Source organism: Mytilus edulis, chromosome 6 (genome assembly GCF_963676685.1).
Source record: "Mytilus edulis chromosome 6, xbMytEdul2.2, whole genome shotgun sequence".
NCBI lineage: Eukaryota > Metazoa > Mollusca > Bivalvia > Mytilida > Mytilidae > Mytilus > Mytilus edulis.
In genome coordinates this window covers 72401110-72419927 of record NC_092349.1, presented here as the reverse complement: position 1 = coordinate 72419927, position 18818 = coordinate 72401110, and the positions used below count along the sequence as shown (strand labels likewise).

The 18818-nt window shown below is 31.5% G+C and overlaps 1 protein-coding gene across 2 annotated transcripts in view; it reads left to right on the top strand.

Annotated features, from left to right (window-relative positions):
- The window catches only part of LOC139528348 (SAGA-associated factor 29-like), a 38355-nt gene that overhangs the window by 487 nt on the left and 19050 nt on the right, over nt 1-18818 (top strand). For both annotated transcript variants that reach the window (XM_071324293.1, XM_071324294.1), the window contains exons 2-6: nt 6520-6756; nt 7576-7651; nt 9049-9121; nt 9918-9982; nt 12143-12248. In XM_071324293.1, coding sequence (XP_071180394.1) covers nt 6607-6756; nt 7576-7651; nt 9049-9121; nt 9918-9982; nt 12143-12248 — 470 coding nt within the window. In that variant the 5' untranslated portion in view covers nt 6520-6606. The remainder of the gene's footprint in view (nt 1-6519; nt 6757-7575; nt 7652-9048; nt 9122-9917; nt 9983-12142; nt 12249-18818) is intronic.

The window sequence follows — 18818 nt, the reverse complement described above, 5'->3', positions numbered from 1 at the left end:
CACTTTTCCTTTGTGGCGTCACATATTTTTCGGGAACCTGTGTGATATCCAGTAATGGCGGACAAATAGCGATAAGGTGTATTTTCCGGGTTTACTATCCATACAAACACCAAAAAAATCACACTTATAACAAACCCCTGTGTAAATAGACATCTATTTTAGTATTTAGTTTATTCACAGTCGCTTGAATTTAAGTGATATATGTATGAAATTTTTTTTAAAAAAATACTGTTATATGAATTTTAGTGATATATGTATGAAAAAAAATTAAAAAAAATACTGTTATATGTATATAAGGCCAATTAAAATTAATTGATAGATTTTCATCCCCGCCCGCCACTCTGAAATCGCCCTGCCCCGAATTTTTTTATTTTATAAAATTTACGATTTCCCGATTTTGTTCATTCCCGTTACCGGTAACCGTTAAAATTTCGTTTCATTCAATGCTTCCTGTTTCAAATTTCGGTTTTGTACCTCGAGTAAATCTAACCAAAATGATTAAGTCTACCTTTCCGCTGCTCTATAATGACAACATCATCTTCCGAGAGTAAAGATTGATAACGAGAATGACATGAAATATTGGTGTTACGAGAAAAACGCTGTTTCCAAGACTGCAAATCGCGGTATGTCACAAATTTCTGTGATTAGAAAACTGCGGACTTTTTTATTTATGCAATGACTTTGTCTCAGGAAATTTAAACTGTAAATGATACTCAAAGCACAAGATTCGTGGAAACCATTGATACCTAAACATGACTGAATTATAGATATTGAAACACAAGCACGAATTTGTCAGATTTATGACCGTTTATTGAATTTAAAAAGTCGACTAACATACGCATTTTATTTATGCAAGCCCTTTGATTTTACCCATGGCTGTCTTTTTATGTTGACAAACAGCAAATTTCCCAATACAGCCAAAAAGACTCATTAAACAACAACTTTTTTTTAATTATTAGGTTCATGTTCTACATGATAATTATATTTTCATCTTGCATATAAAGTACCAACCCTATTATTTTCAACACTCTCTGAGCTTTCATTTTATTCTGTACTCATAATAATTGTGTTGCATACCAATGCATTTGCTTCATTTTATAGTAATACAAACTATTGTTTAGAAACCCAATACATTTTGTGTAGGTAGTCTAACTGAAGAGAGTATTTCTCACACGTTTTTGTTGTTTAAAAGTTTTTAAAGCCGCAGTTAGATATATTTATTTAAGGATTTGAAATATTATGTAAGATTCCTCATACTTGTGTATACATGATATAAGCTTATTATTACACTTGCATATACGAAGAACTAGTCACAAAAGGGTTTCATATGAAATAAAATTTAAAAAATAAAATCCTCCCACCCGCCCCATTATTTTCAAAAATTTGGATGAAAATCTACTAATAAATTTTAGTTGGCCTAACAGTATTTTTAAAAAAAAATTTCATACATATATCACTAAAATTCAAGCGACTGTGGTCTATTATAGACCAGGGACAGTCTAGGCTACAGTTTTTAATTTTGTTGGTTTACGCATTTTCTCCATGAAAAAGTCAGGTCGGTCGGTCGGGGAAAAAAAAGAAAAAAACATCTTTCAAGACAGAAAACTGATATGCAAAATAAATATATATTTCACCTTTCTAATAATATGTTTGTTATGCTATTTTGTTATCATTTCTTAAAGTTCAGTTCTATGAAATATTAATGCTCAGCTGTAATAAACATCCCATGACATTGTCTAATAATTTCCCGTAAAAAAGGGGGGTGCACGGACAAAGACGAAATTAAATCGTCATTTCACAAACAAGAAAAAACAGATTCATGTAGTTCTTAATCAGTTCCAGAAAACTTGGTGAATAATGATCTTCAAGCAAGCAAGAAAACTGATAAAGAAAAAAATGTAAACACTTCGTACGAAAATATGTTTCAACACACGTGTCAAAAACGTAATAAACTCGTCCACTGGAAAAAATGAGAATATTGGGTTAATATGTTGTCATGCATTCCCGTTTTTTATCCAAATGGACGTTATTTTTTTATTATCTATGAAACAAGAAAATTTCAAATGATTTGTTAATATTCAGTACTTTAACTTGATGTCTTGAACTTCGACCTGTTCACATTTGGACAAGTCTATTTCTATGAGAAGATACATCTTACGGCTTTTGACAAATAAGGGAAACTAACTTATTGTGTAATTGGTTTTAAACACAGGTTTCGTTCCGCATTTTAGAAACGTAAACTGGAAGTTTCATTTTTGTCAAGCCTTCGACTTTTGTCGAAAAAGCGTGACATAGCGATCCTACATTCTGTTGGTGTCGTCTTCGTAGGCGGCGTCCACAAATATTAACTTTGTGGTTACAGTTTTTAAAATTTTATGAACTTTCTCATTCTACTTTGGATTTGTACCAAACTTAGACAGAAGCTTGTTTATGATCAAAAGCTAGTATCTAGAAGGAAATTTTGTTAAAACTTTGTACCTGTGTATCTGTATTTTACTTATAAATGGACTTAGTTTTTTTCCAGTTAACATTACATACAATCTGCAGTTAAAGTTTTTAAAACATTTATCACTGGCGTCAACGTGATTATCGTAACTGCAGTTACGATCATCCCAATATGGCGGACACAAATATAGGGAAATTTTATAAGGCTGATTCCTCCACTTTAACAGCTTATTTTCATATTTGTATTATTTTAAGAAACATCTTTATAAGCATTGCCATTGAAATATTTTTTCGGACAGGATGGAAAAGCAACAGGAAGAATGAAAATCGAGATTCAAAAAATCACGATGATGATCGTAACTTGTATTTATTTTTATCAACGATGATCGTAACTTGTACTTAAGATGATCGTAACTGTCTGCTCCCACGAAGCATTTTCTGATAAATGAGGACAATAAAGCTGTCTAGTGTGCGAAAAAATGTACGTAATCAGCTGTTATTGTGATGATAATGAGGAACGATCACTGAGGTGAGGGTAACGTCCTATTTGTAAGTGCACAAATGGTTATGACTTCGCGAGATTTGGTATATCTGATTTATCTTGTTCAATATTTAAATGTATTGGAGATTAACAAATTTATTTTGATTTCATAGGTTTTACATAAATAAGGTATTGGACAGGTCATATTAATGACCAGTTTGTTAAAATTGAAGATTTTTTTTGATTTTTTCCCTACACTTTATAGGGGCAATAGTACCTTTCGAGGATCTGGTATTTTTGTGGAATTAAGACTTTATAGTTTCTTTTATCAACAGATTTACGATTTTTAAGGGAGAGGTTGAAAAAATAAGTGAAATCATATCTGTTGAAAAAAAACAACAACAATGAAACCGTCAATAAAGAGAGCTACTATTTGATTTATATTTCAGGGGGAGGGGCTAGGATGAATAATTTTTTCCTGCATTTTTTATGTTGAACTCTCTATCCTGCGTTTTTACTTTTCCTCTATTCGGTCCTGCTTTCTTTCATCCTGATTTTTTTACATAAATTGTCATCCGGCCCTTTTTTTACTCAAATCTCCTGTCCTGCCCTTTTCCAAATTTAATCCCCCCTTATAAAAATCAAATAGTAGATCCCTTATTGATATGTTTGGCTCAACACAACTTCTTCGACCAACTTCAATAGTACATGTCGTACAAAAATGTATACCGTATAAATGTAAGAATTTGTAGCTTGAAAAATGAACGTGTATAATATCTATTTCAACTTTTCCTTCTTTACATAAATAGCCAACCCATGGTAAATATAGGCAACAGTAGTTCAGTGGCGTAGCTAGAGATTTTCAAAAAGGGATTGGGGACTGACTTCCTAAGAGTAGGCCCGCTACAGTCATGCTTCATTGATCCCCTATACAATCAACCAAATTTCCCCCACAAAAAAGGTGATGCGAGCACCTTGACCTTCCCTCGAAGTCCACCTCTGTAGTCTACCAATTTGTAATTATAGTCATTAGTTTGATAAGAAAAAACCAAGAGCAGGAAACAATTTAAAACTGATAGAAAGTCATCAAAATAATATAACTACATGCCGTCCTTTACTTTATTAAGTAAAAGTTTTGGCCTGTATTCTTAAACTGTATCATGAGAAGGATATTAATATCAACTTCATATCCACGTAAATCTATTTTGAATGTTAACTTAATTACTCATAAGAAAATAATATTGAGGGCAGTTGCATATATAAGTCTGCTAATCCCCCTTATATCATTTCTTTTTAGAATAGCGGTTTTCCGATTTATTCTTTGTTTGATTTTAAAATAATATTTTTTTTTATCGTGACTGCTAAATAGGATGTTAATTTAGTGGGGAAAAAACATTCGTAAATTTTGAGTTACGATCATCTTTTTATAAAAACAAGTCAAAGTTACGATCATCTGTAGACGAAGTTACGATCATCATCGTGATTTTTTGAATCTCGATTTTCGTTCTTCTGGTTGTTTTTCTATAATTTATGAAAAACACATTCAATGGCAATGCTTATAAAGATTTTTCTTGATATAAAACAAATATGAAAATAAGCTGTTAAAGTGGAGAAATCAGCCTTTTAAAATATCCTTATATTTGTGTCCGCCATATTGGGATGATCGTAACTGCAGTTACGATCATCACGTTGACGCCAGTGATTTATTAGATTCATAAACTATCCTGGACTTTATCAAACTTGGATGGAAGCTTCTTACAATCAAAAGATAGCATGGATAGTATCAAGAGGAATATTTTCATTGATTTTTTTCCTCTTTTTTGTTGAGCCTGCAATTAACAGCCAAAGTAGGCGAGACACTGAGTTCAGCGGAACCCTTAAGAATTTTTTTCACAACACTTACAGAAAGTGTGATCGATTTTGTTAGTGATTAATGCATTTCATTTCATAAAAAAAGGATATTTCAATTATTTTTCAGGGATAATGCATTTGTGTTAGGGTCGGCGGGAATAAAAAAACATGAAAAGTAAATTTTATTTTTATTCTGGAAAATGGCAAAATTGGATCGGCGGATCCTTAAACCAACAAATTAAAAAATCCTGGCCCTATAGTAAGTCCCTGTTTGGTTTAGTTTAAACATTTATTTATAGTGGATTGGGAAACAAGTTTTGCAACTTATATTAATCCCTTTCCACTTTGTGGGTGCGAGTGCTGCCTTGTAGCGGCATTATCCTGCTCCTTTTCGAAATCTACAAGGTTGTCTTTAACGTGCAAGAGATGTGGCTCTCTTTTCACACGGGTCAGCCATTTATCGTCCCCCTCCAACGGACTATCATAGTTTCCTCAAGACCTTACTCACAAATGGTGTCAAGGGAGAGCCAATAATTCAGTTCCTGAAATTATCATCCCGAAGCAGGAATCGAACCAGGAACCTTTGTGTCAGTAGTCTGACCCAAATCGCCATATATACCATTAACGATAGATTCCGACCTTTGATTCCACACTCCCATAAACCAACAGTCAGGGGTTCAAATTAGTGGTGGTCAGAGTTCATGGACTTATCAGAGATGTATGGTTGAACTTCTGATTTTGCATCTTGACAGATTTCCAAGTTTCAGATAACATATATCATGAATTTCTATATCAAACACTTTGTAATTTTAACTTGTAAATTGATGCCATGGATATGTTAATGTGTCAGGATGAATTGTGCTAAATCTTATTTTAACTTATTGATCCACTTCCTGGTTTTTAATGATACAGCATATCAGATGACAATTTTGATTGATAATTTCTGTGTCATTCATTTGGGTCTTATGTGGAGAGTTGTCTCATTAGCAATCATACCACATCTTCTTTTTTTTCATTGACTCATCTGATTAAAGAGAAACACAAAAGCAACTTATGAAAGACTAGAGATTCAAAACACTTTTGAAATAAACATGATTAAGAGATTAAAGTTATCATGGATCTAAACACTATATATATTTGCTCTTATTTACTTCAACTTATTAGGCCTGTAGTTTTCTCTTTCAAACTGTGAACTGTTTCACATTCTTCAAATAAGTCCTTTTATAAATGATTAGTTGGACTATATGGTATGGATTTTTCTCATTTTTGAAGGTCAATGAAGGATGTACAGTATGTGACCTATAATTACTTTCATCTTCGTCAACTTTGAAATTCCCATTTGTCAATTCATGGCTCCTTTAATCCAAACCCTTTTTAAAATGGCAAGCCTAGGCTAGCTTATATTCCTTATCTTGATGTAGGTGTTTGGTACATGTAAACTATTGTCTATAGTATCAACCATTGTTAATGTTGAATCCTTATACATGTACTTCGACAAATTTGTGTGGAAGCCTTAAAACTGTTTATTCAATTTGTAATTTGATGTAAATAAAACCAGTATTTTTTTAGCTTCACAAAGGTAAAAACTTAATGTCACTGACATCATGGGATTGTTTTGACAAGCTCCAATAGGTCAATTGGTACAAAAACGAGGTAAAACTCTGAATTTGTGTATTTTTGTCAAATGACAAATCCTATCTTTATGTGATTAGTTTTTAGTCCTTTTATTTTTATACCTGCAGATAATATTGGAAAACAGTCATCCATTTTACTTCTGGAAGAAAATTATAGCATTGTAGCAGAGTGATAGAAAAACCGACACATAATCAATGGGTAGAACAAAGACTATCAGCGGTGGAGGTGGAACGAACAGTCCGTCGTCATCAGACAGCAATCCAGCTTCGAATACAGCACAAAAATCAGAAACTAGAATAAAGGATTTACTGAAGGAATTGTATACTTTAATTCATAATGTTCAGGTATATTGTTTTTGTTCAGAAATGAATTGGGTTTATTTCAATATCTTCTACCATGACAGCTGATTACTATTGTTTCTCAAAAACCTGGAATTCTTTGAATGAATATATCTGTAATGGCGACAATTACAATTGTACTTTCATTGCTAAGTTTTACTCATAACAAGTGTACACAGACTGACTTGTAATAAAAGAAAATCATTTATCTTATCAAAAAATCTTCAGAAATGTACCGGTGTTGAGTTAATGTCCTTCCATACTATGATTCACTGATAATTTCCTACATACAGTGACCTTAACTACAGGACCTCTCATCCTGGTACAAAGAGATGTACAAATAAAAATTACAAACATTAAAAAAGTCATTAAAAAAACATTAAACAATGTAAAAACAAATAAAAATAAATCAATTAAAAACATTAAAAACAAATTAATTTAAAGGCAGAAAAAAATCATCAAATAATATACATTAACAAAGACTAAATGTATTCTACATTTTCAAAAAAAAGTAAAATTTCAATTTTAAAAGAAATTCTAGTTACCTGTACAGGTAAATTTTAATAAAACATACAAGCTGAAAACTTCAACCTTGATTGTTTTCAACACAGGTAACATACATGTAATTAGATGAAACAACTACCTTTGTTTAATAACTCCAATAAACGGCCAACATCTCAAGATTGAATACCCCAATAAATGTTCACCATTTGATGTTGACCATACAAAAGGGTGGACATAATTAAGAGGATGTCACAGGTTGTGCTGTAATCAAACAGTTTTTTATATGATTTTGTAAAAAAACAGATATCTTTTATGTTTTAGGATGAAAGGGCTCGTGGGGAACACAACTTGACAAATATATCAAAGACACATGAAAGAATGCAACAGGAACAGAGAGGTATATAAGCTTAGTGACTATTGTTCATTTGAGGAAAGATTTAAGGGGGTAGACTAGTCTGCACCGTTAGCCACTAGTTCGATGCCCAAGACTTGTAAAGATTGATTCGGTCTAGTAAAAATTTTCAAAATTTTATATAGTCATATAGGGACAAGTTTTGATATTTCGAGTCTGGACTAGAAAATGAAAAAGTTTTTGGCGCAGACTGCAGTAGACCTAAGATCAGGGAGATAACTCTTTTAAATCAGTTATGTGTTTGTAAAAGTCAAGTTTCATCAATGTATTTTATGGGTTTGCCGGAAACAGATTAGAAATAATCTATGTGACACAGAAGCTTAAAATATATTTATGAAAATGGTTTTCCAAAAGGTTCTAATGATTTTAAGAGTTATTTCCCTTAACCTAGGTCTATCTCCTTAATATATTCTTCAGAGTGTGTGACAAATCTGAAGTGTTGCTTGCATGATAAAATATTCTCACAAACTGCCACTATTGTCTTGTAATGTAATGTGCCCTGACTAGATAAATAAAAGACATGAAAATGGTTTTTGATTCGGTTCCACCAAATGTGCACATACAATTTCAAGAACAATCCACTACTATCCAGCAAAGAGGCACAGAATAATATATCTTATTGAATGAACATTTTCTCTAGCTTACTCTTACCATGTAGTGATGTAATTTTAATAGCAACTTTCTGTCTCTTTTTATCCATCTATAGTATATAATTGTATATAAGGAATGGTTTGTTATATTTTTCATATAAACATATACATCCTTATGGTGCTAATTTTGGTTATAAATTCTGTGTTGGTTAATAAACATCCATCCATATCTTACACACAGCAGAGTCAGATTAATCAGGGCTTACATATATATATTCCTAACTTTTTGTTCATTTCTTCGTCAAGCTAAGTTGTTGGGTTCATTGTATAAATAATCTCCAGGTAAACATTAAATTTAATGTATTCATGTTGGTAATACAAACATGAACAATGAATTACAGCTAAAGAATGAAACTTAGAATACACTTTTATTTCTGTTCCTAACTTTTCAATCTACAAATCAGAATACCCTGCAATTTGATATCAACATTGACATGTGCATGTTATACAGTCTAATTTGTATTCAAATTTGGTGCTTTTTTACATCCTGTTCACAATTTAGTCTTGGATCCTGACACAATTCTAGTTTGAATATATTTGAATTTAAGCTTGTAAAATTAAAAATATTTCATTATGACCTGGTCAGTTTACCAGTCTCTTTAGCTGAGGGTTTAATTAGTGAGCAATTTCATTAGGATTCCAGGTCAGTTTACCAGTCTCTTTAACCGAGGGTATAATTAATGAGCAATATCTCACAGTTTCACTTTAACAATTATTGTATGATCTTTTCAGTGACACCCTACTACAAGACTAAATTGAAAGGCCTGTACAAGACAGCCATGCAGGATGCTGAAGTAGAAGCAGAGTAAGTGTTTCTCTCTGTATTTGTCATATTGATGTTAAGCAGTGTTATCACAAAACATATCATAAAGGAAGGATTGGAGGGGGCACGGGGAAGGGTGGTTTGCATTCTTTAGTCCGTTTTCTGTTCTGTCTTCTTTCACACTCCTTTATCCTCTTTTAATGGCTAGATTTTTGCTCTCATTTGCTCAGATGTCAGAATTGTTTTTACAATATATACAAAAAAAAAATTTAAGGGGCAAAGTTTTCATAATGTTATGAGCTTAAGAAGACCAGCAACACAAGTATTTCCCATTGAAATTCTCTAGAGCTGTTGGTGATTGGGTTTGGGGGTTGAACATTGGAATGCGGTTCTATTGTAATATTTGTATTTTTAAATAACAAACATGACATTGACAGATTTTTCTTCTCTTGTATAATAATGTGGTAAATCTGAAGTCAATAGAAACTTTCAAGTAGCACAGAAATGAGAAATTAAGAACCGAAAGTGCCTAAAAACATAATACATGGGAGATAACTCTGTATTACTTATCATCGCATCCTATTTAACTGCCTGTATTTAGGGAGTAAAACAGATGTATAAAAGAAATTCTTTTTAGGAAAATATTATATTTTTGTAATTTAAATGTATGTTGTAAAGTTGAAGATTGATTCAATTAATTTTCTAACAAAACACAAAGGTCATCATTAGCATCTGTGAATTCTGAAGTGTGGCAAATATTTAAATGGACTTTGATACTGTATTTTAATTTCAATCATGAAGATTTCAAATACAAAAATAATTTCTCTTTTATTTTCAGACTTTTAAGGAAAGCTTTAGATAAGATATCAGAGATAAAGTCTATAAGAGAACAACGGAGAATTGGTTTGTATTGCCTATGTCATATGCTCAAAATAACACATAATATCCATGATATCTGTCTGTCCAACACCTTGTGAATGCAACTTCTGTGAGACCCTTTGACAAAAAACTCTAATCATATCAAGGTTATTTGACATCATGTGTAGCTGACGTATTTAACCACCGATTTGGAAACACCAATGTTTATTGGAGTTTAACCATTGTCTTATAATTAAGTGAATGTTACACCTTGTGAACACAACTCCTCTGGGACCCTTTGACAGAAAACTCTCATACTTAGTAAAATTTAGAAAGGAAATTGGGAATGTGTCAAAGCAACAACAACCGGACCATAGAGCCAACAACAGCGGAAGGCCACCAATGGGTCTTCAATGAAGTAGGAACTCCCGCACCTTTAGGCGTCCTTCAGCTGGCCCCTTAAAAAATATGTATACTAGTACAGTGATAATGGACGTCATGCTAAACTCCGAATTATACACAAGAAACTAAAATTAAAAATCATACAAGACTAACAAAGGCCAGAGGCTCCTGAATTGGGACAGGTGCAAAATTGCGGCGGGGTTAAACATGTTTATGAGATCTCAACCCTCCCCCTATACCTCTATAGTATTGTTTGCTATCATGTTAAGCCAAGGATCTTTGTTGAAGACCATACTTTGACCTATAATGGTTTTCTTTTACAAATTCTGACTTGGATGGAGAGTTGTCTCATTGGCACTCCTACCATATCTTCTCATATCTATATATATATATTATTATTTACATATGACCATATTAATGGAAATTATAGGACTCTGGCTTTGTTTTTGTACCACTATGACACTTTTTAAACACAACTCCTCTAACCTGATATTAAAGAGAACTGCTGGACTAGCCCCATCTGCACAGGTGGTATTGTAGAAGGGTTGGAAATTGTGGAGCAAACCATTCAATCCACTTCCGGGTCATCCCAAAGACAGTGACAATCAAAGGAGGATAACTGTGTCCCTAGTCCAACGTGCTTAAAATATGTTTGTCTATGTCTTACAATTATTTTTAATGTCAAGATTAAGCTGGAAAAACTCCTGAGAATAACACACAGTAATACCTCAGAATTAATGACAGTTGGTAATCCTTTGTTTGATTATAGACAGAGCTCATTACTGTAGAAAATTTAAACAAAACAAGTAAAACTTTTATTTAAAAAAAATATTACATTTTTTTTTTCTCAATCAATAGTTTACATACATTTTCTAACATCTTTTTCAAAGCTACAAAAAATGTATAGTTAGCACAAAAGCAAGCATTACAAATATTTCTATCAATCATTAGCTGTCATTCTTTGTAGCAGATACACACCAATCAAGAGGGTATTCAGGTCAATTTAAAAACTACACAGATTTTATAAAGTTGACTGTACACTGACAAATTTGAGCAACATTATAATGTAAATTATAAAACACTTCCTAATTCACATATAGATATCAATCTAGAATACAACAGGTTAAATTTTGATAAATGAAGTTTTACACTAGTTTAGGTTATTGTGGATTCATTATTATTCATTGGATACCAATTTTCTTAGGTTCCTTGGGTACATGTGAACCATAAATTCTAATATTCAATGAATTACAAATTTTATATGGGCTTTATATGCAGAGACTGGCAAAACCACAAAATTAAATATCCATGAAAAATGCAAGTTTTCCTCAATCCACGAAAATTGATACCCACGGAACCTATGGGGAAAAAATCATTAAAGTGGTCTTTATATTTAAAAGATGTACAACAAAAGGTCTTTTTTTGTAAGACTAAGTGATATGCTTTTCTTCTACTATTTACAAAAACAGACTTGACATAAAATGAAGATATATTTATATTAAAACAATGTATATACATGATAAGCACTCTAACACTGTTCTCCATCTTCATTTCTCTTATTAACTACAGCATTCAAAGCTTTTCTTGAGAGTCAATACTGTAAACATTGACTTCTGTCTGATTAAGTAAATTTAAGGGTTGAATCTGTTGTCAGAATCATTTTGAACATTGACTTATTCAATGAAGATTTGATATTTTCATGATTATTTTAAAAAAATCATTAAACAGCTTTATAAATTAAAAAGGACAAACGAAGAATGTTCTGCATAAGAGTAAGAATAATCTTTCCTGTTTTACTTCCAGCTGATTCAGATAGACCTAAGCCTATAATGAGAAGGGGTGTCCTGATGTCTATGTTACAACAGAATGCCAGCACACTGCCATTGTGGGTTAGCAAGCCTGGTGAAAAGTAAGTTTTGATGAAAAGTGTACTGATAATTACTTCTTAAAAACTTATTGAATATCTGATAGGTCTTAGTTTCAGATAGATCTGTGAAACATTGAGGTAAAAATAGTTTGAACACCCTGCTTTTATGGCCAAGCAAAAACCCTTTAAAAAAATCCAAATTGATTATAGATACAATTCCTTGTACAAATAAATAAAACAAATAGATAAAAACCGAAAAATATTTGAATATTAAATATTACTGTGGATTCATAATAATTGTTGGATACTTATTTTAATTGATTTTGTGGGTAAAAATTAAGAACAAATTTTAGTGTTCCAACAAAGGACAACTTTTCTAACTTTTTAACATTTAGTTCTTGTCTGACATTATGAAAATTGTATATTAAACATTTCAAAAGTATGGAGACATGTTGAGACTTAAAGTCTTCTATAATCTTGAAAGTTATAGCAGTAAACATGGTAAAGAAAATGAAGGAGGACAATTTTAACCAATCAATACTTAGAATGGAACATGTGCAAAATGTAGAACAGGGAACAAAAATACCTATACCCACTGACCCTTAAGAAAATTTTGTAAAAAATACCATCCAGGTGCTTCAAAGGAGGCTTATAATTTGGAAGGATTTTACAATGGGGGTCAATGTTTATTATGGATATTGTATTATAGGATTATGTTTGTTAAAGATAAAGGTATAAACTGGTCAAGAAACATTTTTGTTCTGAAATCAAGATCATTTACTTGATATTAAAACTTTCTTAAATTATTGATTTGGTATACAAACTACATTGTAACTCAGATAATGAAATACAGAACAATTATGTGTCTGCAATGTAGACACATACATGTACAAATGTGATGAAACATAAGACAGCCAGGAGTTGAAAAATTTCATGAGTTTGAGATACTGTGGATTAGTTAATTGCCTTTATTCTAAATTATTTTGAGATTCAGATAAGAATAATTAAAAACAAAATTTGATATCAACAAAATAATAAATGAATGTGATCTTTTACTTTGTATTTTCAACATATAAAAAGTCTATATCTGAGATGTCCGTAGATTGATCTGAGATGAAATGATCATCTGCATTACATGATTTAAAATTCATAGAACCACTGGTAAACAAGATGCTTTCCTCCATTAAATCATTGGTTAAATCACTTTTTATAATGTCTCTATTGCTAACAATAGACAGCAGATATTGAAAATCATCATTGTTCAATAACATGTTGTCAAACATATTGTCATCATGGTATTCATTGTTCAGGTTATTGTCTTTTGATGCTGTATTTGATAAGTTTTCTTCTGTCACAGCCTTGTGAATATGGACATCTGGAGATATTATACTTCCAGTGGTCATTTTAAGTGAACTGCAGAAAAGAGGATAAGGAAAGTTTGATACATAGCTAATCTAAAATATCTAAACAGATTGGATTCCATATCATTTTCTTCCGTAAAATACTTGGTATTATTTGAAACTGACTTCTGCTAAATGATCACAAGAAAGATATCTTATTGAAAAGAATAATTCTAGATTAACAGTATGCAGCTGTCTTGGGTTGAAAAATAGCATTATTGAGAATTTTTTAACAAATATCAAAGTCCAAATATGTGTTCTGCTCAATTCACTCTTTCAATTTAACCCTATAATGGAATATAGCTCTTTATTTAGGGGCCAGCTAAAGCACTCATCCAGGTGTAGGATTCTCCGGTTACATAATGAGTAAGAATGGGATATCGCTTGATATCAGCTCAAGTTATTTCAATTAACGTTATCCAATTTTCACAAGTTGTTAAACCTATTTGGCTTATGGTCAAAATCCTGCAAAATATGGATCTAGTCTTTTGCACATTCCAGTATGACATCATATGTCCTTTAACGGTGTGAAACTTTTAACATCAGACATTTTAAGATTTTTTTTACGCTTCAGAATGTAATAAAATTTGACGAAAAAGAAGATTGTCAGGTGAAATGTGTTCTTTGCTGTGGAAAAAATGTACATTGTTTTAACCCTTTGAAAGTCATCATTGACCTAACAAATAAACAATGGAAATGCGGTAATATCGTCTTGTGATGCTGGATAAGCCAATAAAGTTTTTCATTTCATTTTTTTCTATCACACTGCAGTATGATACTAGAAATATCAATTCATGCAAGAAATAGATAACCAGCAACATTCATAAGAGAAATTTCTTTTTACATGATTCTATATCTGCTGTGTTATTATACCTTTTTTTATATACCCTCTTCTAAAGCCCTCTTGCATAAAGTTATCATCAATGTAGGATAATAACAGGGCAGATAAATGGAAAAAAGCATGTATTAAGGTGGATCTTCATCTGTTCATTAGAGAACATTGTACCAATCATGAATTCATGATATCATTTTTATGACACCTTGTAGCTTCTCTTCGATCCTATATTATTTTTTGATATGACTTTCCATTTGATAAACTGCTGTATGACTCTCAGTGTCATTATTTACTTGTTAAATATTTATTGTAAGTACCTGTCGTGGGAAATAGGTGGGAACTCAGATGGCTGATATATGCATGATGTGTTAATACCCATACACAATCCACTTTCAATAGGACACATTGCCATAGGTCTGCTTATCTGAACACATTGATTTATTGAATTACCAGGCAGGGATTTCTGGATGGATTTATCATCAGTAGAATTAACCGATTTGATGGTAGAAATCTCAGCAAAATCTTCAAGTGGTGGTATATTACACAAAAAAATTTCAGATGTCTTTGCATTTATTAGGCAGTTCTCATTCAGTATTTCTTCACTTTTTTTAATTTCTTCTTTTGTCTTTTTATCTTGATATTGTACCTCTTTGAATGTGCTGAAGTCTGGTTTGTAGCCATGAGTTGTTATCTTTATTGGTTTTCCATTCAATTCAAATTTTATCTTAAATGACACATTGTAACAAAAATAAACATTTTTTTATGACACATCCTATAAAGGAATTAGCATAAGATGAGTAAATAGTCCACTTTTTCAATGATGATCTTTTGAAGAGATAATGAATGGAGTTTAGCACACTTATTACCAGGCTATGAAATCTGTTGTCAAAACTTTTTTTTCAGTAACAACTGATGCTACACCTGCATATATTTTATAGATTGGTATATATCTGTGTTCTTTAAAATTTTGACAAACAGTTATAAATAGTCTCAACTGAAAAAAAAGTCTAAAAGATGTTATTAAATTATCAAAAACTATCATCGAAAGATCTGCCTTAAAAAAATAAAAACTGTACATATTAAAGAACATTAAAATTTGACACAAAAAACCTATTGAGGGTGTTTCAAACTTTCAGTAGAAAATGTGGCTCGGTTTAGATATTTTTTTCAAATTCTTCAACCTTCGATCTTTTCATCTCAATCAATAGTTTAAAAGAAGTAAAGGTATTTGAAAGAAAGTAACAATTGAAGCTATATTGTACCTGTATTTCTGATTTTGTTCTCAACAGTCTTTCTTTAGGTGAGATCTTTGGACTTGTTGTCTACAATTTTGATAAAGTTTTTTTAATAGAGTTTAATTTCTAAAACTATACATGATCTTTGATTATATAAGAGTATAATGAAGCTCAAACAAGTTGTAATGTGGTTGATATATTATATAGAGACTCTCTATATGATATATCAGTGACTGTTTTGGATAGTTAAGTTGGAATCTACAGTAAATAGCAAATACAAGTTATTTCTAGTATACATTTATGATCATATTATACAGTAAAGCACTTAAATATCAAATTAATTAAAAACAAAAATAAAGAATTTTGGAAAAAAAAGGTGAGGGCTAAAAAAATTGTCCTGTCCCCAAGTACCTAAGGTGAATAGAGAAAATTTAACATTTTATGGATATTCAATTTTGAGGTTTTGTCAAGTCTGCATACCAGCCTATAGAACATTTCTAATTTGTTGCTCATTTAGATTTGTGGTTAACCTATGCCAATGAAATCCATGAAAGTTCAGCCTTTGGCAATTGTTGAAGAAAATCTTTGATTTTGAATTGGAACATAAAGAATGATGATATATATGTATGAATTTCATAAAATACAAAACCATAAGCAAACTGCCCAAAAAGTGTGACTGGTGCTGTTGTTCCTCCTGTATATGGACATAGTCAGTTTATCATGTTTATGTAATGTGGTTAAAAAAAACCACCCAAGAGTTTTAAAAGCAAGAAGACAAAAGTTTTTTTGTTTCAGCTGAAATTGTAGTCTTTGATATCCAGTTATTTCAGCTGTAAATATCTATAAAAGAGTACAAGACTAAGTTACCAATGTATTTACAAATTAATTTATAAAGTTTAAAAATCATCCTTATTATTAGTCTTTCACAATGAATTGTACCTTTATATTCTTTGTTTGTGGTCCACCAGTGGTTGTTGAGCATTTCTGTTTTCTTTTCTACAAAACGTGCATGTTTATTTTTTTTATAATAACAAATCAGATGTTTAAGATGGATATGAAAATAAGTTTTGAAGGCTGCAGAGTAAAGAAACCACTAATCAATCAATCATTATAATTTTGGAATAAGAGAAAAGGGAGGTGAAAAAAATTGGGGGTGGGGGTACAACTTTTCAGATTTCAGATTTCAGAAATTAAAAAGAAATTTTCTTCAAATATTTTGTTTTGAGGGGATTAATATTCAACAGCATAGTGCATTGCTCAAAAGCAACACAAAAATTGGAGTTCATTAGACCACATTCATTATGTGTCAGAAACCTATGCATTGCTGTTTAACTATTTAATCACAATCCAAATTTAGAGCTGTATCAAGCTTGAATGTTGTGTCCATACTTGCCCCTTCTGTTCAGGGTGCGACCTCTGGGGTAGTATAAAGCTGTACCCTGTTGAGCATCTGGTTTATATTCTAACATGTACATCTTTAAATTATGTATACATTAAAGATTTTATTTCTTCAAATAATCGATCATGAATATACACTTTTTGATTAAAACTTTTAACAAAATCATGAAATTCATTATATGACTTCACAAAGCATATAGGTTTTTAAATATTCTGAAATAACTGTAAAATATCACTTTTGCTATCGACCATTTAATATCTACCTTCGATAAAAACATGTGACTATCCCTGAAAGATGAATCAAATTAGTTAAAATATACAAATTAATCAAAAATATTTTTTATGAATATTTAAAGTTCCAATGGAAACTATAATTTTAGTCCGAATGGAGCCTGGTGAACCATCAACAGATTCAAACAAAAGCAAAACTTAATGTATGTAATGTTAAATTCCTACCCTGGAATCAGCAACATGTGCAGTCTGTGGAAGTTTTGTCATCCACTTGTCTGTTTTTAGCTGAATACCTCTTTCTGAAAGCATTTGCATGGCTGCACAAAGAAAATCTTCTGACTGTAGTATTTTAAGGTTTTCTTCAACGATTTTTACATCATGATGAAGAACATACTCTTCTAGTAAACAATGTTGTATTTGTGGACATATGATCCATTTAGTGCAAGCATCAATATATGACCAATGGTCAAGGAGTATTTTGCTTTCAGGATATTTCTTGTTACAATATTTTAAAAGGTCATTGAAGAAGTTTTTAAGATGCTGACCTTTCTTTTCGTTATGAGGATCTTTAAATTCTTCAAACTCTTGTGGCCAGTCTTCTGGAGATTTATACATCTTCACTTTACAACCATTATTTGCAATTTTACACAGCACACAAGAAATGTGACGGAAAGCTCCCCAACATAATTGAGACAGTTTTCTGTTTTCATCTATAGGGTTAAATGAGAGCCATTTGCGAAAGTTAACATCATTTATTTCTATTCCTAATAGCTGAAGGCTTTCTTTGGCGCTTTCTGAAAACTTTGATATTCTTGCAATCTTAGATGTTATTTCTTGAACTTTTTCGTTAACACTGTTTGATATCTGATGAAGTTTGAATAATTCTTCAAAATCACAAGATTGCCAAGCTTCAACTTCATTTCTCACTTCATTAGAGAGATTATCACTTGAATTACAACAGACGATTAAAATGTCTATTAGTGCTTCTGTTGGGAGACATTTATATGTACAACTATATACTTTCCCTGTCTCAGGATTGTGAAGGAAAAAGTCTGCATTTCTTGTCCAAAAATTATTAGGAACTTTCTTACATTTAATTCCTTGGTATAATTTTAGTAATGATGCACATAATGGTTGTAGTACTTTGCGTAATTGCTCTGAAAATGTTTCTCCTACAGGTCCAGGGTTCTTCTCAATGTCATTTGCAATCCATAACAAGTGCAATGCAGCTTTTTTGAAGTAATAAACAAGGCAGAGAAACTGTTTTAGCTTGGCCCGTTCTATAGAGTTAATTTGAAGTAATTGTTGCACTGTCGTAAATACATGTACCTTTATCAGTAACTGAAACATTTGTATTTGCATTTGATGATCATTCTAATATTGTCAAGAGAATATTTTTAACAGTATGGTACATCACTTTTTGCTCTTGCATTTACTTTTAGTTGATTTAAAATGTTTCTTTGTTAACTGGACACAGCATTTCAGCGTTCTCTCTTCCTCACTTATTTGCTGG